Source organism: Chamaea fasciata, unplaced genomic scaffold (genome assembly GCF_029207755.1).
Source record: "Chamaea fasciata isolate MVZ Bird 193981 ecotype frontalis unplaced genomic scaffold, bChaFas1.0.hap1 SCAF_10, whole genome shotgun sequence".
NCBI lineage: Eukaryota > Metazoa > Chordata > Aves > Passeriformes > Sylviidae > Chamaea > Chamaea fasciata.
In genome coordinates, this window is record NW_027094095.1 from 8,518,530 (window position 1) to 8,545,701 (window position 27,172).

At 41.5% G+C, this 27,172-nt stretch overlaps 1 protein-coding gene across 2 annotated transcripts; it reads left to right on the plus strand.

Moving 5' to 3' along the window:
• On the plus strand, positions 1–25,400 carry EDEM3 (ER degradation enhancing alpha-mannosidase like protein 3). 2 transcript variants are annotated; one of them, XM_066192209.1, is made up of 21 exons: positions 1–257; positions 1,987–2,032; positions 5,151–5,251; positions 7,558–7,597; positions 8,047–8,159; positions 8,800–8,953; positions 9,442–9,576; positions 9,968–10,073; positions 10,587–10,684; positions 11,953–12,078; positions 12,823–12,906; positions 13,868–13,951; positions 14,148–14,272; positions 14,794–14,959; positions 17,204–17,358; positions 18,134–18,287; positions 18,787–18,981; positions 19,725–19,890; positions 20,271–20,456; positions 21,263–21,310; positions 21,938–25,400. In XM_066192209.1, the coding sequence occupies exons 1-21, from the start codon at positions 97–99 to the stop codon at positions 22,345–22,347; spliced, it is 2,853 nt and encodes a 950-aa protein (XP_066048306.1). In that variant the 5' UTR covers positions 1–96; the 3' UTR covers positions 22,348–25,400. The 2 variants fall into 2 exon arrangements, with proteins under 2 accessions (XP_066048306.1, XP_066048307.1); XM_066192210.1 differs by lacking the exon at positions 21,263–21,310 and having other exon boundaries at positions 2–257.
• Positions 25,401–27,172: the final 1,772 nt, after the last annotated feature.

Genomic DNA, 27,172 nt, shown 5'->3' on the forward strand with positions numbered 1-27,172 from the left:
GCGCGCGGAGGGGCCGGGCCGGGCCCTTCCTGCCCCGGGAGCCGCGGGAACGGCCATGGGCCCGCAGCGGGACTAGCGGGCACCCGGCCGGCCGCCATGGCCCTCAGCGGAGCTCCGCGCTGCCGCGCCGGGGAGCGGGGGCCCCGCTGGAGGAGGCCCTGGAAGCTCCTGGCCCTTGGCCTGCTCTCCGCCTCCTCCGTGCTGGCGGCCGCCCCGGGCGCCGGGGCCATGAGCAGGGAGGAGAAGCGCCGGCTGGGGTGAGCAGGGGACGGCCGGAGGGAGGGACGGACGGACGGACGGCGGGCCGGGCCCCGCCGTGCCGGGCAGGGGCTGTGCGCTGCCCCCGGGGCTGGGCTGGGCTGGGCGGCTGCGGTGCGGAGCTTCGGGACGTCGTCCCCTGTCCCCCGAACACTCCCGGGGACGCGTGGCACCCGTGCCCAGCCGTGTGGGGGCTGCGTGTGCCGGAGCCTGGCGGGTGTGCTGGGCCAGGTCACCCGGCTCCTGGGGACACGCGGCCCTTCTGCGCTGTGGGGTCGAGCCATGTGCTGTGTGAGCTTGGAGCTCGCCGGTGCTGGGGAGCTCGCCTTGGAGGTTGCAGCCAGGGCTTGCGTGCAGCTCGGGGTGAAAGTGATCAAAGGTAAGTCTAAATCCCCACTCGCTGAATTATGGCCGTGCCTCTGGGAGAGTGCGGGAGTCATAAAAAAGGTAAATGTTTACGTGTGTTTGCCTGGTTCCTGTAGGTAACCTAAACTGCTTCGGTCCCCCGTGCATGCAGATAGAGGAGGCTGATTCTTTTTTTGTAGTTTTCAGTATAAGGGTAAATATGACAACGTAGGTGGAAATACATTTGCCTGCATGGAGTGGGATTTTTTAAAAAGCAAATTTACAATCAGGAGTAGTTTATCTTAGTATGTTACTGGGGCAGTTTCACCGTCCTCTTCCCAGCCACTGGTCAGTTGTACAGAAAATAATGCAAAAAGTCTGCTGGAGGAAGAGTGTGGATACTCTCACAGTTGTTAGCCCCAAAGTTGTTAAGGTTGGAAAAGGCCTTCAAGACCAGCAAGTTCAGCTGTCGGGTATAAGTTGATATTTAACTCCAGTGTTTACAGTCACTGGGGTTTTCCATCTTGGCTTCTCAGGATAATTTGTGTGTGCAGTCTTTTATATGTTCTCTCATGAGGCTACACAAGGAGTTGAAATTTCATTCCCCAATTTGTTTTAAATTTTTTTGCACTGCACTTAAAATACCATTTGATGCCCCAGGCATGTGCAGGCCGTGTCCTGCCATGGTTTGTGGTTTTCTGTAAATGTAAGTTTTAAGCGATTTTCTGGGTGCTGCATCACCCAGGAGCTTTGTGTATTTATCTGGGGTTTTGCCTGCTGCAGCCTGAGAGGCACCTGGGGAAAGCACCATCCTCTGCTCTTTTGATGCCTTAATCCACTTGATGAGTTAAAACTACTTCTTGAATTTCCAGGTCATTGAACTAAATTGGATATTTACAATATAATTGTGGTGTTCTTGGCTCTTTTATGTTCAGTCTTATCAGCAGAGATTGTGAATTATGGTGATGGGAGAAATTAGCATCCTTTTTTCCTTGCAGGGCTCCTTGGTGAAACAGTTAGGAGTGATCAGAAGTAGTGCTGTGTCTTAGAAAAAACAGTATGGTTTTTTGGGAGTTTTTATATATAGAAGCATTTTTGTCCTTTCAAACATATGAAATAAATGTAGGGGTTTTCTTTAGTATTTCCTTGCCAAGAGATCCCCAAATAATCTCATGTTAGGTGAAGAAAGAGTCTTTCCTTTCTGGAGTGGATAAGAGTAGCTGAATCAAGAAAAAAATTATTCTATATTTCACTTACTTGAGTGAGGTGTGTTAGTAGAAGACCTGTGTCTGATCGATATTAAAGTGTGATACATGTAAGATAGTGTATTAAAGGCCATTAGGAGACAGACCACTAATGCTTTTTTTTTTCTTTCTTTCTTAGAAATCAAGTGCTTGAAATGTTTGATCATGCATATAGCAATTATATGGTAAGTCAAATACTTGCTTGTTGTTTTTCAGAGGAGTTGTTGCTAACCTGGGGGAGAAAGCAACCTACAGTCCATGCCATTCTATAGAAATATCTGGGAAGGAGGGGTGAAAACAGCTAAAATAAATAACAGCACCTGTAAAGCCTTTAAAAAGACTTTAACAAATATTACTTTCAAGAGGGTTGTGATGGCTTTAAGAGTGGTAACTAAGAATTGCGTGTGGTAACTCTTGTAATCCTTGCCTGATCTTTCCCAAACCAGTTTATCTCATGTCAGGCTATCAACAGGAAAGTATTTGGTTTGAAATTCCAGGAAAAGGAGGCTTGAGAAGAGCTGTCTGTCGGAATCAGATTCTGGAGAGCACAAATTGATCTTATATATTTTGTAGGTGAAAATGTCATTTAATGTCTCTTCAATGGTAAGCCATGTCAGAAGCAGTTTGGGTGCTCTTCTACAAACTGTTTGTGGAAGAGAAAGGAGATCTGGTGCCATGTGCAGGCATTCCAGGCTGTGCCCAGGATGTGACTGTCATATGACCATAGGCCCTGCTGGCTGTGGTTTCTTTTGCTCTGACTTGTGATTCCTGTGCCCCCATTCTGAATCTCTGAGCCATTCCACACACTCTGCTCTGGCTCAGTTTATTAAAAAACAATAAATTGTTACTTGGAGTGGACCTCCTCAAGTAATAATTACTTTCAGATATTCTATAAGTAATACACTTCTGAGGAGAAAGTGTGGATGTGACTAAGATAAATATAAAAGATTAATTCTTACTGGATTTATATGGATGTTCTTGCACATTCTTTGTGGCTGTTGCAGAAACCACTCTCAAGTTGCATCAGTTCCTGCAGCACATGCTGCTGTCTCCTGGCAGCATCTTGCCACATGTCCCAGGTTCTGTGGTATGGTTTCAACTTTGATATGTAATTCAAGCTTAAAATCTAAGGAGTTAAAACTTTATACAGCACGGGAGAGATACAGGACTGTAGAGTGGACAGAAAGCCAAGCAAGAGGATTTTCAAAAGGATGCAGTTTCTCCTTTTAACTTAAGCTCTGTACTTTTGAAACCTTTAGCAGTTCAGCACCAGGCTTTTTGGTCATAATTTTTGTAATCTGGTTCCATGAAAAACACTTGGCTTGGGTTTCCTCAATGGAAAACTTAAGTATTTGGTAAAATTGGATAAAATATTGCAAGGATCTATGCTTCAACTGTTCATTGTGTGATAAATTGGCAACTGGTAGGGGTCTTGCCACATCTGAAGCAAGAAAATTCTGTTTGAAGGAGAGGAGAAACTTCAGCTATCCAGGAAACTTTGAAGCCAAAAGGATATTTATTTGCCACGTATGCTGAAATACTAAACAAACAGAGAAATGTGACTTGTTTTTTTAAAGCTGAAGAAAAGATTAGAGTATCAGACTTGATTCTGACAGCAGGAGAATGAAGTATTTTTGCAGGTGTTTCTGAAACAGCCAGCTGAAAAGTTTTGATTTTCTGTTTCTATTAATACATATTTTAGACCTGTGTATTTAGAAGACCGAAAATTCATGTTTGATTGCAAGGGAAACTCCCTTGCTTTTTTAAAAAAAATTTCTTTTTTTAGTTGTTAACAGAAGCTTTGAGAAAAAGCTGCTGGTTCTTTTCAGTCCTTCAACAACTTTTATAATAATGGGGATATTTTTCTTCTTGGCTGTCAGAACATGTGAAAATGTCAGTCACTTGAGGCCAGTGACATGTTGGGAAATAACTCAATCCAATAGCTGCTTATTCTCTGCCACAGGCAGAGAATTAGTGAACTTTTATTTTTCAAAATGTTTCTAGTTCTTTATTTGTAAAGCTAAAAGTTTATTTTTCCAGATTTTTTTATCACTTCTCTTATCCAAAATTTAAGCCAGAGATCTCAGTTTTGACATTACTTTTGTTGTGTACTTCTTTAATCTGTTTTTCTGAATACTTTGCAGAGATATTTAGAAACATCTGAGCTGTATTAAAATGATCTAGATTCTGCCTTTTGTAGTTAAAGTTGAGGAGAACAAAGAGTTGAGCAAAGACCAAAACACTCAGGAGGGTGGTATACAGGGAAACAAACCATCAGTTTCAAAAGAAGTTGCTCTAAGAGCTGTTTATTTATAGAGGAATGTTCCTTTTTTATTTCATGCTTGAATACAGATTATTTTTGTACCATATATTTGGAAAGATTTTGACTGTGTTTACTTGCAGTTTCAGTACAGCAATTGAAGTTTTTTATGCTGCGACGTGTTAGTTCCCCACTACAAGTCAAACTGGAGACCTCAGTAGAGCAGCCAGTTTCCTGCTGAAACCAAGAGAAAAGCTCCATCCCACACCACTTGTGTTCAGCTTCTAAAGGAGACAGTTCAGCGTTCATGGAGTTAGATATATTTAAGATTCATTGTCATTGATATCAGTGTTATATTTGTTATATTAGTGTCAGTTATATTCCTAAAAGGCTCAATTTTGTTAGGTTTTTTTTGGTGAATGTTATCTTTTATGTCTTAGGTAGTAATTCACCAGGTTTTTCTTTAAACTTCTGAGTTCTCTTCCCTGTCCCTGACTGTCACCCTCAGCCAGGTGAGTGCACTGTGCAGAGTCCAGTGTAGGGCCATCAGGGTGATGGAAAGGCTGGAGCATCCTTTCTGTAAAGAAAGGCTGGGGGAGCTGGGGCTGTTCAGCCTGGAGAAGGGAAAAGCTTCAGGGAATTTAACAAGGGAGGCTGTCAAAAAGACAGAGCCGGACTCTTCTCAGTGGTGCTCAGAGGAAATGGGCACAAACTGGACCATGGAAGGTTCCCTCTGAACATGAGGAAACACTTTTCCACTGTGGAGTTGACCAGGTAGTGGCACAGGGTACCCAGAGAGGCCAGGGAGTCTCTCTCCCTCCTTGGAGATGCTCAGGAGTTGTCTGGACATGGTTCTGGGCAGCGGGGTCTGGGTGGCCCTGCTCGAGCCGAGGGCTTGGACAAGATGAACTCCCTTCCCACCTGTAAGGCTCTGTGCTGGCCATGCAGCTTTTCTGAAGAGCAGGATGATGAGGATTCCTTTGACATGCTCCCAGGAGTGGCTGTGAGCACTGTGACTGACTCCCCTGTTTTGTTCCCAACAGGAGCACGCGTACCCAGCTGATGAACTCATGCCACTAACTTGTCGTGGACGAGTGCGGGGTCAGGAGCCGAGTCGAGGGGATGTGGATGATGCCTTGGGAAAGTTAGTGTCTGAAATGGTCACTGTAAACATCTAGGAATAGAAGGACAATTGGCAGCCCATAAAATTTGTTTGTTCAGTTGTTATGGCCAGAAACTTACACTTTTAAGAAGTATTTTTATTATTATGAAGTTAACTGATGTGAAATTGTACTTTAATCTGAAGAAAAGAATTTACCAGTGAATGAGATCCAAAGATAATTTTTTTAACCATTCTCCAGATATTTTCCATAGGAAAACCTTCCAAATGTGGGCTGACATACGTTAGTAGTGGAGGTTGTAAGGGTTAATGATCAGCTGAACAGAACAATAATCTCTTATCCATGATGCTGGCCTAAGAAGGGATATTTAAAGTGCTTTTTTTAAGTAGAAAGTTTTCTGAAAACAAGCAGTCAAATGCTTATCATGTATACGATAGCCCAAGGCCTTTGCCAAAGTATAAAACATTATTTTGGACATGGAAATATTTTCTGTTCTTTCTTTTAAGGGAGCTGATAGTACAAAATACTGATCCTTTGGCTAGCAAAATATAGATTTAAGGTCTGGGTTTTTTTCCATGTTAAATGAAATAATCAAAGGCAAAGTTGACCGGCTCTAAATGTGTTTGTAATTGATACCTTTGAATATGTGCAGTTTATAGATCAAGTTCTTTAACAGCAAATAGCTGATTTTTTTTAATATCACTGTTTAATGTTACTGAGCACAGTAGTGTTAATCAAAGCTGAAACCCTTTTCTTAAACACGGCTTCTAATTGTCTCCAGGATACTGAAGATATTATTTTGGCTATGTTTTGTTGTGTACAAATGTTCTTTAGTTTAAGGATTTCCTCATAATCCTGCTACCTTGGAGGTATTCAAAGGTAAAGCAGATGAAAAGTGTCAAGAAAATGTATTTTTAGTCCTGGTCATGCATTCTTTTTAATGACCTTTTCTAAAAGTAACATACTAGCATTTGAGTAAAAATACCTTTCAGTCCCTTAGATGCATTAAATTATTGTATGTGTGTATTTTTTCTCTGTATACGGGCGTTATTCTGTACCTTACAATTAGTTACATTATTATGTAGCAGATTTCTTATCTAATGTTTTTTTTTGCCAGCTGTCTCATCAGTGGTGTTCTCTGCCAGTCTTTGCAATCACAAAATGACAGGGTGAGGCAGCTGGGTCACTTCTGTTTTCCTGGAGAACTTAGGAGCCTTCCACATAGATGTGAAATGCATCATTTCCCTCCTTTTGTACAGAAAAAGTTGTGGATTTCTTAGGCAGTTGTGCATAGTCGTTAGTTAATCTCTATCTCCTGTAAAACAGCACTCACAGAATGCCCTTATGGCTTTACAAATTAAAGAGAATTACAATATAAGAACGGTTAATTAGAATTTTGGTTGTCACATGTTGTCTACAAGGTTTCAAACATTGGACACTTACTGAAATCCTTGGTGTGTGCTCCTCAGTAAGTAGTTTTAACTGTTCCAAAGTGTTCAGTTTTAACACCACGTTCTAGAAATTCTATTAATTCTATGTTGTGAGTGTGTCTTAGCATAGGAGCTAAGTTATGGGAATTAGACATATTTAAGATACAATTATAGATATAATTCCTGGGATGGGGAAAGGTCCCCTCAGCTTGTGATGCACTGGAACAGCCCTGGAGAAAACCCTTGATCCTGTTTAATAAAGTGTGGGGCTGACTTGATGCTCTCTTTTCATGGAATAATCACAGAATCCCAACCTGGTTTGGGTTGGAAGGGACCTTAAAGCCCATCCAGTGCCACCCCCTGCCATGGGCAGGGACACCTTCCACTAGCCCAGGCTGCTCCAAGCCCTGTCCAGCCTGGCCTTGGACACTGCTAAAATAGTTCTTTATTTTAAGCCTACCACTTGCTAGTGTTGGAACAGTTTCTGGTAGGAGAAATTTAGCTTGGAATGGCTTTTGATCTCAACATTTTTCCTTTTTTTAAAAAAAACAAATGAAACAGAGGCCAGAAAAAGACTTAAACTTTTATGTTGGGTTTCTTAATAGATTTGATTGGAGACAAGAAATAAAAATTAAATTTGCTTACCAGAAGTTAGAAAGCTTTGCAGTAAATAAATGTATGTGTAATCATAGCTTCTTTGTCAGCTCCTATTCTGGTCACTAGCAAAGGAGCGAAACTGAAAAACAGGTTTTGATACTAAACATGTTGAGTACAACTAATTTTTTGCAGCTGGTGGTCTGAGAATTTAGTATGTTCCCTGGTATCAATTACTATTAAAAATCACTTAATTCCTACACATACAGATCTATAGTAAATCTGTTTTAAATTTTCTTTCATAGGTTTTCACTGACCTTAATTGATACCTTGGACACTCTTGTGGTAAGTTTAATCTGTTGATAAGCTTTGATAAAACAAAGAGATTGTCTTCTGATGCTCAGACTTATTTTTAGAATTCTTTTTCATGACCGTTGATCTCTGGCTCTGTTTGAAGTGACTTTTGCTTGTGGGAACTTTGAATTGCTGTGGGGATGGAGTTTGGAGTTGGTTGTAATAAAACTACAGCATTTCCTTGACATTTCATTGATACTTTTTTATATTGCCTTTTTTTTGGCTCTGAACACAAAAGAGTTTGCTTTCCTTTATAGTCTAAAGCAAGAGGATCAATTAGTGGTGGGCAACTCTTAATAACCACTGATGTATATGTGGTTTTAATTGTATGTATGTATTTCTTGGGTAACTGTGTGTGCACTGAAATATCCTGTATACAAATACACTGTGACTGCATTAGCTGTACTGGAACTGAACACCTGCTCACTGTTGTATTCCAGGTGTTAAATAAAACCAAAGAGTTTGAAGAGGCTGTAAAAAAAGTAATAAAGGATGTTAATTTAGATAATGACATAGTTGTATCTGTCTTTGAAACCAACATAAGAGTCCTTGGGTGAGTAACTTTTGTTTCCAAAACTTCTAAAAATGTGGATTTTAGTCAGTGTCTTTAAGACACCTTTCTCTGCTGTTCCACCTATTTAAAACAGTTGTGCCTTTGTCAGTTCACCTGAGAGAGGTTTAAAAAGGCAAGGCAGGACTTGCTGGAGTAGTACTGGATCAAGCTGTCCCCAAACTCGCTGCTGCAGTGGTTAAAAACCAGCTTTGCTGATTAAGGACCCCATGTGCATGCTGAGGGAGCAGTGGGTTTGCTTCAGAGAAACAGGCTTGCAAATGGCTCTGTTCAATACTTGATTTACCAGATTTTGATACTTGGGATCATAGATTGTTTCAGCTTGGAAGGGACCTCTGGGGCTCAATGCAGGATCAGAGCATGTAATTTAAAGTGATTATCTGCCATTTTAGAGGTCTTGGTTTCTATTCCTGTCTAATATTGATGAATCAATCATTCAAATGATAAGCAAGAAGAATTGCTTCAAAATACTGGTAGCTAACCTTGATTAAAATGGGAATTGCATCTGGAGTCTGAAAACCAGGGCCAGAGTTATGTACACGTCATCTAAATTGTACAGAGTTGTCCTTGCTGTTCAGATTAACATACCTTTTGAGATGTGGATAATTTCTCTTGTGTTTAGAGGTCTCCTAGGTGGGCACTCAGTGGCAATTATGCTGAAAGAAAAAGGTGAATATATGCAGTGGTACAATGGTGAACTCCTGCACATGGCAAAGGAACTGGGCTACAAGCTTTTACCTGCTTTTAACACCACTAGTGGTCTCCCTTATCCAAGAGTAAGTTCTGTTTCTGTTATGCAGGATTACAGCTGTAATCAAGACTTCTGTTGTTTTGATTTTGTATCTGTTTCTAGAATCATGTCTGTATTTATTAAGTGGACAGAAAATCAAAAGCTAATAATAAAATTACAGGTACTGTCAGGAGCCAGAAGTAGTGGGATATTTACAAAACTGAATTTCCAGGAGCACTTGTGATGTTCTGCCTGATTTGTTGCTAAAAAAAAAACTGCTTGGATTAGATTTTCAGAGTGTGTTTTCTTATTCGAATGTCTAGTGAACCAGGCAACAGGTTCTTGTTTGGGGGGGTTTAGATTTAGAGTATTCATGGATAGTTCTCTGTGCATGTCTAAGTTGGCAGAGCAAAACCAAAGGAATCTGTTTTTTCTTGTCTTTAGAAACAGCATAGATTTTATACTTGCTATACAATTATAGGAGTGTAAATTCTTTCAGCTAGGAAAAATAAAGATGTTAATATTTTTCTCTAGGTTAACTTAAAATTTGGAGTAAGACATCCAGAGGCACGAACAGGAACAGAAACTGACACCTGTACAGCTTGTGCTGGTACCTTGATCCTTGAGTTTGCAGCTTTAAGTAGATTCACAGGAACATCTATATTTGAGGTTTGCTTTCCACAGTACTTTTTTTTTTTTTTTACCTTAGGTCTTTAGCATTCTCTTTACATCATGTACTTTTGGAAAAACAGTTCATGAAATGGATATCTTACCTGTGCTGCCCAAAAACATTTGTGTATGTTGAGATTTGTAGTGTTCGTGGGCTTTCGTCTAAGGTTTGATTTTTTTTTAATCATTTTTTAAATCACAGGAAATAATTTTGATTGAAAGTAGTTAGAGTAATACAGAAGTAAACAAGATAAATATTCTAAAGATTAAAAGGAGTTCTGAAATTGTTAGACGTGAAACATCCTATTCCTTTCCTAACACCTTAATTGAAATATCCAAAAGGATGGCAGAGGTTGGTGTCTGTTTCCCTGATTCCCTGTTGTTGTTGCAGGAATACGCCCGGAAGGCGCTGGATTTCATCTGGGAAAAGAGGCAGCGCAGCAGCAACTTAGTGGGGGTCACCATTAACATCCACACTGGAGACTGGGTCCGCAAAGGTGGGGCTGAGCCACAGGCAGGGAGATCTCACACACCCCAGCATGCTCACCTGCACTCTGGGAAGATATTAATGGCATAGGCGGTGGAGAAACCTGCTGCCTCAAAGCCTGGCTCTGCTCTGAGAGAGCAAAGCCCTCTCTTCTAGAGAAACTGGTGTTATTCATGGCAAAGTGTTCTCTGATCCTCTTTAACACCGAGAGGGAAATGCCTTGGGATGAATTTTCAGAGACTTTGCTATAAATACATAGGAAAAATATAGATAGGATGGGAGAAGTGATGTCCTGTGAAATAAGTGTCTCCAAGGCATGCCTGTCCATATTATTATGTGCACTGGTAGTGCAAAGCCTTTGGCATAGACACACACTATTGTATCTCTGCTTCCATCTGTGCCTTAATTCCAGTGAAAGGAGCCTTTTCCTTTCACTGGAAGAGCCTTCAAAATCAAAGTGGGAAAATGTGGAAAATAGCCATGTCACTACTTAGAGTAAACTCATCTTTTTATTTTCTCCTAGATAGTGGAGTTGGAGCAGGAATAGATTCATACTATGAATATTTATTAAAAGCCTATGTCTTGCTGGGAGATGACAGTTTCCTGGAAAGATTTAACACGGTAAGTTAACACCTTGCTCAGGTTTGTGCCTTCTGCAATACAAATTTCAGAGTAATTGTGTTGTCAGCTGTTAGACTGAGAAGGGATCTTTAGCAGAATTTCTGTGACTTCTGCTGTGTTTAGTGCCAGCTCTTTTTACTGAGGGTTTTTGTTAATCTTGGGTGATTAGCTGTCACCTGAGCAGTTCTAACCCCATCCAGTAAAAATCAGAACCTTCTAGGCCTTTATCCATGCTCCCAGTGTTGAAGAAGCTATATTTCCAGATCATCTGGGAGAGTGCAATACCGTTTCTGTAATAGAACGTAAGGGCCTTTTCTTCCAACCCATTGTACAATTTCATTCTGTCCTGGAGCAACAAAAAAATCTAAGTGTGGATCTTGCTTTGCACTGCAGATCCTCAGGCTCAGGATACATTTATGTGTACAAACTGAAAACCACACTTAGATATTTTTTTTTTTTTTTAATTCATAGATTACTGAGCAACTTGGTCAGCATCATAATTCTTTCATAAAAGCATTATTTCTTTTGAAAATAGCAATACCCATTAAAAATCTTAGATCATAAAATGATTTTATATCATATAGCATGATTTTTTTTATTAGAAGTGGAATAATTCCATAGTTAAAGGCTTGTTGTAACATTTTAGGTGTAATGATGATTTCATGGTATTAAGGGGCAGCCCCCCAGTGTTGCATTTTCCTTAAGCTATATCTCTTAAGTATTTCCTGTCAGTTTGGCTCATGTGCTCAGCATTGCACCTTCTGAAAACAAAGTTTGGGATTGGAAGTCAGCAGTGTGGCAAGTGACCTTGTAGGTTTAAAAGTTCTTCCAAGCCATCTGGTCCAGCTGCTTGGTTTGGGTTTTTTAACCTCCTTTTCCTCCTGAGATCCATATGCTTTGGAATTCTGTTGTTCAGAGAAAGCAATTTCAGTTTTCTTTGGAGCGTGCTTTAAAATTCAGCCAAAACAAATGTTCCTTAACTGTGATAGTTCCTGGTTTATCACATGGCTGCTGGATATACTTTTGTGTATGTGTATTCCTTGGAAATGTGGTAAGTTTTGCAAGTGTAATACTGTGGAGCTTTTCAGTATTTACTACACTTGGTTTTAGTTTGCAAAACTAGAGATGAGTGGCACTGCCAAATGTAGTAATGATTGGGAATGTAGTACTGGCTTTTCCATTCAAATACTATGCCAGTCTGGTGATCCGTCTCTCTTTTGGGGAATGAATTGATACACAAAACTCCTGCTTTTCCGGATGTTTGGCAGCACTATGATGCCATAATGAGATACATCAGCCAGCCACCTCTTCTCCTTGATGTTCACATTCATAAACCAATGCTAAATGCTCGGACTTGGATGGATTCTCTGCTTGCTTTCTTCCCTGGATTGCAGGTAAGGTGTAAAACCCATGTAGGGATGGTTTTAATAACAAGGAAATTATTAACTGGGTTGGATATATGATTTTCAAGTCAAGCTTAGTAATTTGATTTTCAGAAGTACTGAGGGAACATCCCTGGAAGTGTCCAAGGCCATGCTGTTCAGGGCTTGGAGCAGCCTGGGACAGTGGAAGGTGTCCCTGCCCATGGCAGGAGTGGCACTGGATGGGCTTTAAGGTCCCTTCCAACCTTAACCATTCTGGGATTCCAGGATTTCTGTACTTAGTCTTCCAGTAATTTCAATGCTATGATGCAAGTTAATCTGCTTTTCTGGCCATGTTGAGTATCAGGAAAAGTATGTTCGTGTAATTCGCTTCCTTCACAGAAAATACTAATGAAAATACAATACTCATGAAAACTCATATCGTGAAAATACTCCAGTTAAGCTGCCTTACTACTAGTAACTGATTTTCTAGTTTGTGTGCCATTGACATCTTTAAGATAAACTAAATCACCTTTTCACCCCAGTTCTCTGTAATGTCAGAGGTCCTTGTTCTACATAGGCAGTAATTATAATGAGTTCACTGATTTTGCTTAAAAATCTCTGAAGAAGTATTTGTGACTTACACTGATAGGGATTAATAATTACAGTATGTAGTGAGTGCTCTGTAGCTTTACATGAACTCATTGTGAGTGTTTTTAACCTTGAGTATTATTCCTGTGCTTGGTGAACTAGTGTTACTTTTATTTTTAATTTTAGGTGTTGAAGGGTGATATTAGACCTGCTATTGAAACACATGAGATGCTGTATCAGGTTATAAAAAAGCATAACTTTCTTCCAGAGGTAAGGTAGTAGTTTTTTGATTTTGTAAATCAAAAAATTCTATTTTTGATTGTTTAAACTGATTATTACTTCAATTTGAGGAGTTGCAGATGCCCATTTGAATAACCAGCAGGTATATGTGTTATTAAAATCAAAGCCTCTCATTTCCACAACATTCTTATGTGATTTGCAGTTGTGCATGTCTGACAGCTGAATGTTCTGAAATTCTGTATAATGTGTTTGAAAGTCAGCACACAAACTTACTGCAGATGCTGCAAGTCTTTGAGCAAGTCCATTGTGCTCAGAAAAGCTTGTTTACCTGATGAAGTATGTCTTTAATCTGTGATGACCCAGATTATATTGGAAAGCTTCTGACTCCAGGTTTAATTTTGACTTTCCTCTAGTGTAAGCTTATTTCTGTTAGAGAACATTTTAACATCACATTCACCTAGTGTGGTTATTGAGAGCAAAGAATGCTAAGCAGTGGAATGATTTTTGGGTTTTTTTAGTGCTTTTACAATAGTGTAATTTGGCTCTTTATGGTTTTTTTGGTGGGTTTTTTTGTGTATTGTACTTATGAAGGAATCTTTAAAAGGTCAGGTAGTGTAATTTAAGCCAACAGACCATCCCCTGGGCAAAGACATGGTTTAAACCTTAGTATGAAACAGTAGTGAATATATGACAGAAGTGGCTTTTCCCAGTGCACATTAAGAGTGAATAAAGTTAGATATCTGACTTCTAGCCTGTGGTATTAATTTAGAAACAGCTGCTTGACCATCTGTCAGTGTGCAGTGACACTTGACTTCACTGGAGGTGTCAGGTGGTAGGTATGTTTGCAGAAATGGTGTTTATCAAAGCTAGGCTGGTTATACATAGTTATAAAAATTAACATAGTTAACATCAGAGTTAAAATAGAATTCAAAAAACATGTGTTTGGTTTGCATTCCTGCATTTATTTTTGTCTGTTCTTTTTCATCCTCAGGCGTTCACAACAGACTTCAGAGTTCACTGGGCTCAGCATCCTCTGAGGCCTGAATTTGCTGAAAGCACTTACTTCTTGTATAAGGTACAGTCACATTCATTTCTCTGACCTTTGAGCATTTTTTCTTGCACCTAGAATTTTGTTGCTAGAATTTTATTTCAAGACAGAATTGAGTAGCATGTCTCCAGCTTAACTTCTGCACTGTAGCCTAAATTATATCCTATTTAGGATATAAACAGGATGTAATGGTTATTTTAAAAAAAATGGTTTTATTTCATAGGCTACAGGAGACCCTTACTACCTAGAAGTAGGGAAAACCCTCATTGAAAACTTGAACAAGTATGCCAGAGTTCCCTGTGGGTTTGCTGCGATGAAGGATGTTCGGACAGGAAGTCATGAAGACAGGTAAAGTTTGCACAATTGTTTTTTTAAATATAAAAATACAGAAGAAATCAGATTTCCCTGTGTAATTGAATTAATTGATATTTGAGGAGTTGTCTGTTTTTAGTCTAACCAAGTCTTAAATTACCTGTTTGTAAGTATATTGAACTGTAAATGCCTTGAAACAATCTGTAAACTGTTTCAGTAAGGTTGTAGGGTGCTCTATAAGAACATTTTTAATTTAATAACTTTTCATTTGTCTGAGAGCAATAGATGAATTATGTTCAAACTAAACATACTTCAAATCTGTAAGTTTGTCTGGAGGTTTATTTTATTTTTTTTTTCTGTAAAGCTCTTCAGTACTGAATGTGCTGAATCATTTCCCTCTAAACACAGCTTCTTCCAATTGGAAGGAATGCTAATGGAATTATGTCCAGCAGTAATAGTCATGAAGTCTTCAGAGATGGAGCACTAGGAATATTTCTTTTACTGATGTTCTAGAACTGAGGAGATCTCCCTAAAGGACATCCCCTTTTTCTCCACAGGATGGACTCGTTCTTCTTGGCCGAGATGTTTAAATATCTGTACCTGCTGTTTGCTGATAAGGAGGACATGATTTTCGACATTGAGGATTATATCTTCACTACAGAAGCTCATCTGTTGCCACTCTGGCTCTCCACTACAAACCAAACCATCTCGAAAAAAAACACAGTATGTAACAGCTCCGGTCTCAATCAGTTGCTGTGGTACACTTCCTTTTTTTGAAGGGGAAATGGAAATAAAATCAGGAAAGATCATAGTTTGAGAAAGTGCACCAGTTTGAACATGTTGTTTAATAGGCACTATTTCATCAAATTAACAGCCACAAGAGTAGGAATAATGACTGGATTCTGCACTGCTGAACCTTGAGATAAAAGAAGGAAATTATTAGCAAGATTTAAAAAGACAATTGATCCCCACTTCTGTATAAATTGGAAGATAAAGTAGGATATTTTTGTCTCCATCTTTATTTTTTTATTATTTTTTCTAAAACCTAAATTTTTCTTGTTTGTTTTAGCATATGAACAGATTTTGAGAGGTTTTTTTGAGACAGCTGGGGAGTTAATTGGACAAGATACAGCTGCAGACAGATTTGGAATGTTTAATCACTTTAGTCTATGCAGTAGGCACCTATTGCATAAATATGAGAACACTTGTGGGTTTATAAATTACATAACCTTCCCAAATAACCTGGAGTAATACACCTGTGCTGTGAAGCATCATAAATCCTCACTTTTTTGTAAATCTTGTGGTCAACAAGGTGACATAATTTATCTGTAAGGTAATAAGAAAAAGGAAGAAGATAAAGAGAAGATGGTGTGTGAGACATCACGGTCACAAATTCCCTTATTTGTGCCTCTATTTTTAACATTTTCTAAGAGTTTTACAACAATGCCTGGATCAGAGGAAAAAGCTTATATTGTGTGTCAAGCCATGTATCCTGGAAAAATCACCCTGTCTGATGGACTTTAGCATTAAGCAGTGATAAATGTTTAGTTATTTGATTTTAATGTTGAACACTGGTTGTGTTTCAGTGGGTCATGGGTTTGGTGTTAAATGTTCCTTCAGGGTGGGAATCCCACATCCTCTCTGAAATGCTCTTTCCCTGAGAATTTATCTTTCCTCTTGGAGTTTTGGAAACAGAGGCTGTTTTCTGAACTAAGCAAGAAGTTTTCTGCAGGTTGGAAGGAGCATTTTATGTTACTTTTGTTCCAAATACAGGAATTTAATACATTTGAAGACAGGCAGGGTTCCCACAGCTGGTGCTGTGTTAAGTGCTGGCCAAACTTGGTTTGTTCTCTTGAAAACTGCAAATGTTAATGGAAGGCCAATAGAGAGGATAGAATAAATTGCTCAAATGCAGTTTTTTAAGCTCTTTGAGTCGAAGCTGCAAATGGGCATAATCCAGGTAAGAAAAACCCATTTAAAATGGTGTCAGGTGGCTGAAAGGCTGTGACCTCGGGTGTTCCTCTTTCATGGAATTTTATCTGAACAGATGGAATGTGTAAATGATTTTTAACATAAATACAGTGCTATTAAAACAAACTGTGAGAGACATACTTCGTACTATCAACCCAACATCCTGTTTGTATTTGCTCTCATAAACAAGAAAGGTCATGACTTAGTAACAGCCCTTTAGGTTTTGGGTTTTAGGGGGCCTTTGAATACTTGATTTTTCATTGGCCAATGCATTGCAAACAGGAGGGGTGAGTCTTTTCAGGTAGATAAATACTACATTAATTTTTATGGGTTATAAAATGAGCTTGCCAGTTATCTATAACCAGTTATTTGCTAAGCTAAGGACATGCTGAATGTGGCTCCAAACCACCAGACGTGTTCCACATGGTTTCACATGTTACAAACCAGCAATTTGTGCAGATGTTCACTCTGCTGTCTTTCCTGAAAATAGAAATTGTTTGAATTATATAGAGATTCATCCTTGCTCATCCAGACTTGCAAGTCTGTGTGGCTTCTGAGGAGGAGAATCTTTTGTTCACATGAAAAGATGTGCCATTTTTAGTAAGAATGACCTAAAGCCTGCAGCTGGTTCACTTGCTGTAAAGACAGTATCAGGTGAAACCAGAACTACTGCCTTTACTTGTCCAGCACATAAAATACAGGGCACTGGCTTTGTCATGAGCAGGCTTGAGAAGTAGTGTCTGCCAGCAGAGGATTAGCTGTTTCTGAAGAAAGAAAAAAAAAGTCTAGAAGCTGTATATAAATTTAGTAAATTAGAAATTAGAATAGGTGTTGTATTTGTCTGTCCAAGGGGTTGCAGTGCACTGGCTCCCCCCTACTGCACTCAGCCGCTACGTGTCCCCAGAACACAGATTACTTAAGTTAGGCTTATCTGTTGATATTCTTTATGTAAAAATATAACCTGCATTTTTTTTTACTCTGTATCTTTCATTTTAGAGCACAGAGTACACAGAGCTGGACGACAGCAACTTTGACTGGACCTGTCCAAACACCCAGATCCTCTTCCCAAATGACCCGATGTTTGCCCAGAGCATCCGTGAGCCTCTGAAGAACGTGGTGGATAAGAGCTGTCCCCGGGGCATTTCCAGAGCGTAAGATGGACATTTCCTCTCTTTTTCTGAGCACAGGACTGAGTGGGACAGGGTCTGCTCTGCAGGGAAGGAGAAGCATGAGGTGTGCTGGAGCTGGCAGTCCTTTTGGGATGGGCCAAAGGGATGATTCATGGTCACAGGAAAAATCACTTTGGATTTCTTTGGCATCCCCAGAAAGACTTAGTTTGTTTCTGACTGGAATTAGGAATTAGCAAGTCTTTGAAAGCAAAAGGAGCTGAGTGAGCTGCATACCTCGGCTGCAGCTCCCACTTGGAGTATTGCAGGAAGTGTGTGTCTCTGATTTGTAAAATTTCTGCAGTCTCCTGAGCAACTCTGAAAGTCTTCTTTGTAGTAAGGAAACTGTGCTACCACACGTAACTGCACCTGTTTTGAGGAATTTAGGGCAGTGTTAAGGCTGACAAAGTTTGTGCTCCTGACCACCTCTTCTATATTTGTACTTCATGAATAAAACTGAGTTGCAACTGTATGGGGCAAACTGGTTTTGGTCAGTGTTGCAATAATGCAAACCATTTGCAAATGAGAGAGAATATATGGCAGTTTTATTATCAATACTGGGGGGAGGTTTTGCACTATAAAATTAATGATAATATAGACAACTTTAAAAAAAGGTAACTTGATTGAGAAATTGCATTCCACTGAAGCTTGCACTCAGTGTACCAAGAATTCTAATCTTGTGATGGCAGGAATAACACTAGAGTTTTGTTTCAAGGGTAACCTGGTTTTTAAAATTTTGATCTCTGATGTCTTTTGGCAGAGAAGAGAGTTTGGGAAGTGGACCAAAACCGCCGTTGAGAGCCAGAGATTTCATGGCCAGTAATCCTGAGCACTTGGAGATCCTGAAGAAGATGGGAGTCAGTTTGATCCATCTGAAAGATGGACGAGTACAATTAGTGCAGCACGCAGTGCAAGTAAGATGACCTGGCAGGATTTTCCTTTTTAGAACTCTCAGCAAAGTCCTCCTAGCAATGATACTTGACACCTGGAGCTTTAGGAGGGACAGCCACCCTGTGGAAGGAGGCACATGAGCTGGATATTGTAGCTATATTTGGCAGGCTGATGCTTGTTAATATTTTGTCTCAGCAACACTTATAACTAGTCTTCCACTAGATTAGGTGGAGGCTTCTAACGTTGAAGTGATGTAGCCAACAGCATCTTGGCTGAAAACACTGCTTTCAGTGTGAGATCCTTCCATCTCTTTATGAGGTCTATATACTTGTGTATTTTCAGTCTCCTGGGTGGGACGGGTGCTAAACATTTTGTGCAACGATGCATGAGTGGAAGTGAGCATCCACCCTGTGTGTTAAAGTCTTTGTAGCAGTGCTCCAAGCAAACACAACTTTAGTTTCTTTTCCCTCAAGTTCCTCAAACATTTAAGCTAAAATTGTTTATTGATTCTTTTCTCTGCAGGCAGCAAGTTCCCTAGATGCTGAGGATGGCTTACGGTTCATGCAGGAAATGATTGAACTCTCCAGCCAGCAGCAGAAAGAGCAGCAGCTCCCTCCTCGTGCTGTGCAGATTGTTTCCCATCCCTTCTTTGGCAGGGTGGTCTTGACTGCTGGGCCAGCACAGTTTGGGATGGACTTGTCCAAACACAAAGCAGGGGTATGTGAGGTGTGGGTGTGTCTGTTCCCTTCCCTGTTGCACAAGCCTTAGTTTACAATATTGCTGCTGTTTGAAGGCATCCAGCTGATCCTCCAGGTGATCAGGTAATTACAGTGGTTAAAACAACAGGGCCCAGTGGTGACAATGACAGCAGTGACAGTTGTGGGGATGAGTGGCTTATCTGTCTGTGCTCTGCTCCTGAGTCAGCAGCCATGGTTTAGGATTTAAAACACATGCACAGCGTGAGTTGCAAAGCAAGCTTATCCAGTATGCAGTGCACAGCTAAGGAGATGTGATTTAGGGGAAGTTTCCCTCCCATATCAGCCAGGAGCTGGCAGAAGCTTTTTAGAGTTAGAGCAAGTTGTTCTAACGAAAGCTTTTCTAGCAGGCTCTGAGTAGATGGAAGAGAGCAATACCACAGGGGCAGGGGTCCCTATGGGAAGCAGTAGGAAAACCCACATTGCAGCCCCAAAGAGGAGTTCCAGACCAGCAGTTCACAGGAGAAATATTTCCAGACATAACTCTTCCCAGGTGTAGACAAACCACACTTATGAGAATTAGGTTTTTATTAGTCATTATTTGCTTCTAGAACTCCAATTCCAGGGCACACATTGTCTGCACTGACACAAGACAACACTAAATGCATTAGAGTGGTTGAAGGAATAAAAATACTTGGGAATCTTCTACAAGCATGACCATAGTGCTCTAATTCTCTCTTTATTTTCGGTTTTTTTTCCAAACAGACAAGAGGATTCGTTGCAACCATTAAGCCATATAATGGATGCTCAGAGATCACTAATCCTGAGGCAGTGAAAGAAAAAATTGCTTTGATGCAGAGAGGCCAGTGCATGTTCGCTGAAAAGGCACGAAACATTCAGAAAGCTGGAGCAATAGGAGGCATTGTCATTGGTAAATACAATTCCGAGTCCTTAATTTGTGTAAACTAATTGTACAGATTTGAAGATACAGGAGAGCTGACGAGCTTTAAGCTGAGAAGCACAGCAGTTGTGCTCTCAGCAGATGAAGAGATGTTTGGGATTTGCCTGGTTCTGTGCAGACACAGGTTGGCATGGGAGGTTGTCAGTGTTTTTGTAGATTAAAAATTGTTACTTTATGGATTGCAGGGTGCTGTCAGTACTAAGTGCTGAGCAAGAATGGGGATAGAAATGAAAAGTGGAGGAAAACACACCAGGTTGGGGTTTGCTGTAAAGTGACTGGGCAGGGGAGGCGGCTCCAAGTTCAGCTGGTCTAATGGGAAGTTTGCCCTTCCTGTGGTGTGCTCTGCCTAGATGACAACGAGGGCAGCAGCAGTGACACAGCCCCTCTCTTCCAAATGGCTGGGGATGGCAAGAACACAGATGACATCACCATTCCCATGCTCTTCCTCTTCAACAAGGAAGGGAACATCATCCTGGACGCCATCCGGGAGTATGAGGCTGTGGAGGTGCTCCTTTCTGATAAAGCAAAAGACAGAGGTAAGGTTAGAGGTGAATTATGTAAATCCAGCTCCCATCTGTGCCATGGCACAGTGGAAAATCGACAGGAATGATTTGCACTGCAGCCCAGAGGTGCTGTGGTTTTCTGTTTGACACTGAAATAAGTTTTTTATTAAGCAAGCCATTATCTGAGAGATATCATTGATATCCACTCCCTCTATGAGGTAACATCCAGAAATGCTGTTCCTAAATGTCACTTTGGCTTATGAGAAAATCCAGCCGTTTGGATTCCTTTCGAACGCTTTTTTGTCGTCAGCTGCTTATAAGTAGCATCAGGAACAGCATGTTTCCAGTGCCCTACATTGTGAACATCTCTCCCTCACCAAGATCCCCGGTGACATTCCTCGGACCCAGAAGGAGAGACAAGTGCTAGAACTATTTTGCCTATCTAAGGAGAAGTGGTTAACATGAGAAATAAGGCTGCTGACCTCAGATGTTTCGTGGGTGTTCTTGTATAATGCAAGAAAATTGCAAGCTAATATATTCCCAGTTGAAATGTTTGAATGCAGCAGAAAAATCAAGATTTTCCTCTTGTAAGCCTTCCTTGTAGCACTGCTGTGTTCAAGAAATGTAGGTAAGAACAAGTGTCTCTAGAAAATTAGCCTATTTGCAAAGGGGATGTGCCAAAATCTTCTCTTTTTTCTTCCCAACTTACAAATCCCTCCTGTTTATAACTGTGCTAAGTGCTCTGACGAAATGCTAAATACAAGTTAGCTCTGCCTTTGAGAGTTTGTAATCCATATCTGCTTCTTCCCCCCTCCTCGTGCTTCCGTTTGGAATCCCAGCAACAATCTTTAAAGGTAAAATGATTCCAAACTACATTATTGATAGCAGTAAGTATCCCATGTCAACAGTGGCATGTGCAGTTAAATTCCCTAAAAATCTTGAAGTGTCAGTGTCCTGCTTATAGCCATGAACATCAAACCCAGAGAAATCTGCATGACTCCGTTGGGCACTTGTCGGGAGCTAAGCCGGGACATGGGAGACGTGTGTTACTTGCTTTGAGTGGGGAGGCTCTGGCTCTCTCAAATGCACAGTTCAGTAAACTTGGGCAATTCTGTCCAACTCCATGTGCTCAGATGTGGGATCCTGGTGGATCTGGGAGTGCTTTAAAATCCAGCATTAAAGTTCAGTGCCCACAGTGGATATTTGCTTAAGGCTGAAGGAGGCACTGACCTCTGGCACTGATCCATAAGTCACTCCTGAAGTTTGAGGAACCAAAATGAGCCTCAATGTATTGTTTGCCCTCATGTAAAATGTGTTTAAAAGGCTTCCTCCTATCCCTCTGTAAAATATATTCCTCAGTACCATTAAATTTTCCTATCACTGGAAAGTCTGCTCTTCCTTGAAGAAATAAGGCCAAGGGAAGTGACCTTGATTTTTGGAATACATAATAAAACGTTGCATTCCTGCAGTTGTTTTAACTTTTTTTTTTTCCTTTTTTTCCTTCCCTTTCAAAGACTTGGAAATTGAGAATATGGACCAGAAATCATCTGAAAATGATTCACACAAACCAACTTCTGAGGAAGCTCCTTCGGAATCTCAGGATGCTGGAGCAGTCAGTGAGGAGCCCGAAGGAAGAGGAGAAAGCTCTGCTGTTGGTGACCCTGATCCTTTGTCCCCTGCCAGCACAGACAGTGCCGGTGTTTCCATGGCAGATCCGGATCCCCACGCCCCTGGACCCACAGAGGCCAGTGCTCCAGAGCCAGCATGTACAGCAGGGGACAGCCAGCCTCAGGAACAAAACACCCAGACAGAGGCCAACTCTAAAGCTCACTGGGATAGTAAAGTCCAGCCTATGGAATCCATATTAGCAGACTGGAATGAAGATATAGAAGCATTTGAAATGATGGAGAAGGATGAGCTATGACTTGTAATAGTAACTTATTTGTTAATAAACAAATGGAGACCTCTTTGGGTAGAAGTGAGGCCCTGATATCCAAGAAAACATATTCAGTATTGGGATGAGCAGCCAGGTTGTCACCTGGAAAACCACATAGAATTCCAGCACAGGCTCTTTGTATGTTTTAATTTTTCCTGTTTAAAAATGGGAACGTGCAATCAAAGCATTTGTGTGGCCCCCTGGCTGGTGCTGTTCCCCAGGCAGGGACGAGCTGACTCGTGCCTTCCAGGCTCCGAGGGGACTCCTGGGGCTCTGCCAAGCAGGAGTTGAGTAGGGTGGGGTGACAGGCCACGGAATGGTTCCTGATGGGGCACCCAGCCCTCCCCAGCTGAAAGCCTTCCTTACAGCAGCAGGGGAATTGTTTCCAGGTGTTTGCACAGCTGGAAGCAGTCTGGGTTTGTCTGACATATCACAGTGCTGCTCATCGCTCCGTGCACCCCTTACCACGAGGAACCACACGGGAGTTCCCCTCCTGCTCTGCTTCCAGCTGGAGGAATTGTACAAACCAAAGGCAGAGTGTGAGCAGGTCCCATCAGTGGGGCCACCGGGAAAAGGTGTGGGAAGGTCCTGCTGGAGGCTGAGGGGAAGCAGACAAGGCAGGTGTTGAGTCCCAGGTGTATCCCTTGGCCTCCCAGGTGGAAAAATTCCTATCTGCCCCAAAATCTGAAACAGTCTCGGAAAGGACACAGCTCCATCAGCTGTAACAAAACCTTTTTCTACAAGTTTGACTGCCAATAGCTTGACTTCATTGTTCCTTTTATATGCAACTCGTGTATGTGGTGTTTCAGGCAGGGAGGCCAGGGCCAGTGGGGAAGGGCACCAACTCTGGCTGTTGGGTCAATAGTTCACAGTCCAGGGGTGTTATTCCAGGCTCTGGAGTTTGTTACAGGTAAGTGGGAGTCTGAATTTGTTATCCCCATTATGTTTAAGTAAGAATGGGGAAGTTTAAATAACATAGAGGCTTTTTGACTGTGTCCAAAGAAACTGCCAAAAACTAATTAACTTGATTTATATAAACTGCTTTTAGTGAATTGTGGTTCAAAAAATGGTTTTATATTAAAGACTAAATGAACACTGCCTATATGCTGCACCAGGCTAAAAATGCTGGTTTATGTTCATCATTGCAATGGAGTAAATAAACAGGAAGCCCCACTCTGGACTGCACCTTTGATTTAGCTGGTGAAATTACACGTGCTGAATATGCAACTGTTAATTAGCACAGCCATACTCTGTATTTATACTCTGTACAGTGAGCAGAACAATCCCAGGCAATGTTGAATCCATGTACTTAGCCACACTTGCTTTCAAAAGTCTCAGAATGCACAGGCACCTTTTGAGAGCATGGCAGTCCATCTAAGTATCATCCAGAACTTTAAATCACCAGGGTAGGAGCGAATTGGAGGAGGAATAGTGAGTAAGTGTCCTTTGAAAGAAATTAGTTCTTAAATGGAGTTGTCATTCCTTTGCACAAGTAACTGTCTGGAGGTTTGGACTGGAAGCAGCTGGGAATGTTTTTATTGGTGGGTTTTTGTTACATGAGTTCATAGAAAGCATTTGACCGTGGGAGTCTTGTAAGTGTCCTTGGTTCCTTGGGGCCCTGGGAGCACCAGGACGTGGCCAAGTGCAGGATCAAACCATGAGGTGCAGATCAAATGTTTTCACTCAGAGAATTCCGCTGATCTGTCAGTGCTCAGTGCCACAAAAGAAGCAGCTTTGTTCCCATGCTTTTTGACATGGACATCATCTTCTTGGTAGCTCTTTTAGTGGAAATAGAGTTATTTTTATATCCTAGAGCCTCTGGTCATTACTATCAATATAACAGCTAAAGGTTTGGGGTTTTTTTACTTGCAGATTTAGGTGTAGATGTCGGATTTTATTAAAAGGTTAACTTTCTTTGCCATCACCAGCTCATTTTCAGTAACTGCTTTCTCCACCTGTTAGTAGAGCAGCAGGCATTACCTTTCAGGGATCCCAAAACTCCACATGGATTTAGGGGCAGCATTTTGGTGGTGGCCTACCTCAGAAAACTGTTGCGTCCTTCCTTTTGGAGTGCTTTTTGTTTCGTTTAGTTGTGCTTCACCTTTGAAACCATCACAGGAGCCATAGCTTTGTTTACAGAACTGAATCAGGCAAGGTTGACCTTTTGGAAAAGAGGATTAAATTGGGGGGACAGTTTTATTCAGGTTATTTTCACTTTGTGTTTCTTTATGAGGACATAGGCTTTAGTTTAACCTGTTCATATCATTCTGGAAAGAATTCAGTTTTCTGTTACTATCATCTTAAAAAGCAAAAAGAATGTATTCATCAAAAAGAAAAACCCTTTTGGAAAGGGGAGAGAGCGTTCTTCCCAAATGTTTGGAAGTCTGCTCCCTTCATATGGAATATTGCTCCCAGAATATTAATCAGGAATCACCCTTTGTGTATAGCATTGTACATTTCTTTGTATGGTGTTGAACACTGAAAAATTCAGGAATCACTGCTGCAACTAGCACTTACTCCATGCCATGTATTTCAGATCAGTCAGTTATTTTCTCATTTGATCTTAGAGGAATCTTCTTAATTGTTTACATTTATTATTTCTTAATGAAGTTTGAGAATGAGCCCAGCTCTGGTTCTCTTCCTCCTGCCAGTGTCCCTGAGTAGGCACCAATGAGTGTGAGTTGAGAGGTGAAAAACAGGACATCTTATGCAACAGGCATCAGTCAGAACATAAAAAACAAACCATTCTGTGAATGAAAATTGTATGTTCAGATTTTATAAGATTTTTGGTTTGTTTTTTTTTTTAGCCAGACCAATTTACAGCCGTATATTTTCTTATGGAAGATGTCTAATAACAGGTGCTGTAACACTATTGTTGGGTTTTACTCTCTGGTGATAAGTGTACACAATATTTCTAAGGGCAACTATGTACTGTGATGTAAAAGTCTGGGCTAAAATGTACATAATCCGTGTACATAATTGTGTACTTGATTATAACTGCTGATTGTAAAGATTTAATAAAATGTAAATATTCTGGTCAAGCTGTGCTGAGCTGGTGCTCATTTCTGCACTGCTGCTGCCTGTCAAGGCAGTCACACCAATCCTTCCCTGGCAGCCTCGGTGGCGGGGTGGAGCAGGTTCATGGCTGCCACCCTGGAGCAGCCTGGCATTTTCCCAGGGAAGTTGGCTGAACCCAGAGGTACAGGAATAAGCAAGACACCGCCTTTTCAGTCTAGAACTGAAACTGGACAGGCTCTCAGCAAGCAGATCTAATTGGACTACTTCAACCTCTCTTCTCTATGACTTGGGAGTTACTATTTTGTTGTTAAAGTCCAGAATCCAGACCCTCAAAAGTTCATTTTTACTGCTGCACCTGTTTTCTTTAGAATGAAAAAAAAGGTCTCATTGGGCCTGATGAGGTGAGTCTTGGAGGGGTGTATCCCTCATCCTCCTTCTGTTATGAGCGCTCCTCCACCACCTCTGTTCCTGTAAATTTTTCCTCTCTGGAAGTTAGGATTAAGAAGATCAGGATTAAGATGCAGGAGCCCTAAATTCAAGTCCTTGTTCAAGTGCTGAGCACTGTTTATGATATGAAGTAGAAACCATTGCCAGCCTTGCTCGGGAAGTGCTGAATTCCTTCAGCCTACAGTTTCCTGTGTTCTGGGAACATCAGCACTTAGGGACTGGAGTATTTTGGAGCCAAGGCCCTTTCTGCCTCCTTCGAGGAACAAGGGACACTCTGCAAGTGCCCTGCACCCAGTTCAGGGGTCGTCAGAGCTGCTGCCCATGCAGGCAGAGGGATGTGGCTGCTTCAAAGGCAAAAATAAAACACAGAATTGACAGCCAGGGTGGGCTGTGCCCCTCCCTGTACTTTTATAACAAGAAATCAGGACTATTGAGGTGTTCATTTTGGGGTCTGAACAGGTTCCTGACGCTCCTCCGGGATGCTCCTTGCATGGATGGATGCCTGAAGGACAGGGGAGGCATGGTGGCACCAAATCCTCGCCCCTCCTATTAAAGCTGTATTTATTAACTTATGCCAGTGGTTGTCTTGAGGGCCTGCCTGTTGCTCAATTGTCACATTTCCATTTTCCGTGCCGGTCACCCAAAGGTGTCACACCCTTCACCCAAAGGACTTGAGCTGCTCTGACTGAAATTCAGCCATGGCTGCTGCTCATCCCCATCAGTCACATCGGCTCAAAGCTGCTGTGGCAGGACTTCCATTTTCTCCCAAAGTGCTCCATGAAAAGGTAATGTTAATAAATGTTTCCAGCTGGAATGGAGCCTGTAAAACGCTGTTGACCTGCAAAAGTTCACCCAGGCTATTAATGCCCAGCATGAGCAAATTCATCTTTCCTAATGCTTTGGTGGAGAGCAAGAGCATGATGGTGATGGGCTGGGGCCCCTGCAGAGGAATTTTAGCCAAAATTGTGCCAAAAAGCCTCCATGGTACTCACTGGTACGCAGAGGTGTTTTTGGGGAGCAGTGGGGCCACCCTGGGGTATCTCAGATGTCCCACTGGCTGCCACTACAGGACAGAGCTGATGGCAGCAGTGCAGGGCAGAGAATGAGAAGCAATCCAGAAAACCAGATTCGTCCTTAAAAAACCCAAGCCAAACCCTACCCAGGCATTTCTGTGCCCTTTGCCTGGGGCTGCCATCAGTCAGAAGCACTGGACTGGGAAGGATTTGGGGCACAGGCCTTGGCTCAGGGGATGCTGGGGGGTTCAGGAGGGGACACGGAGCAGCAACATGGGTGAGGAAAAGGATGAGCTGGTGGTGCTGAATTTGAGGCATTTCAAGATTTCCCTATG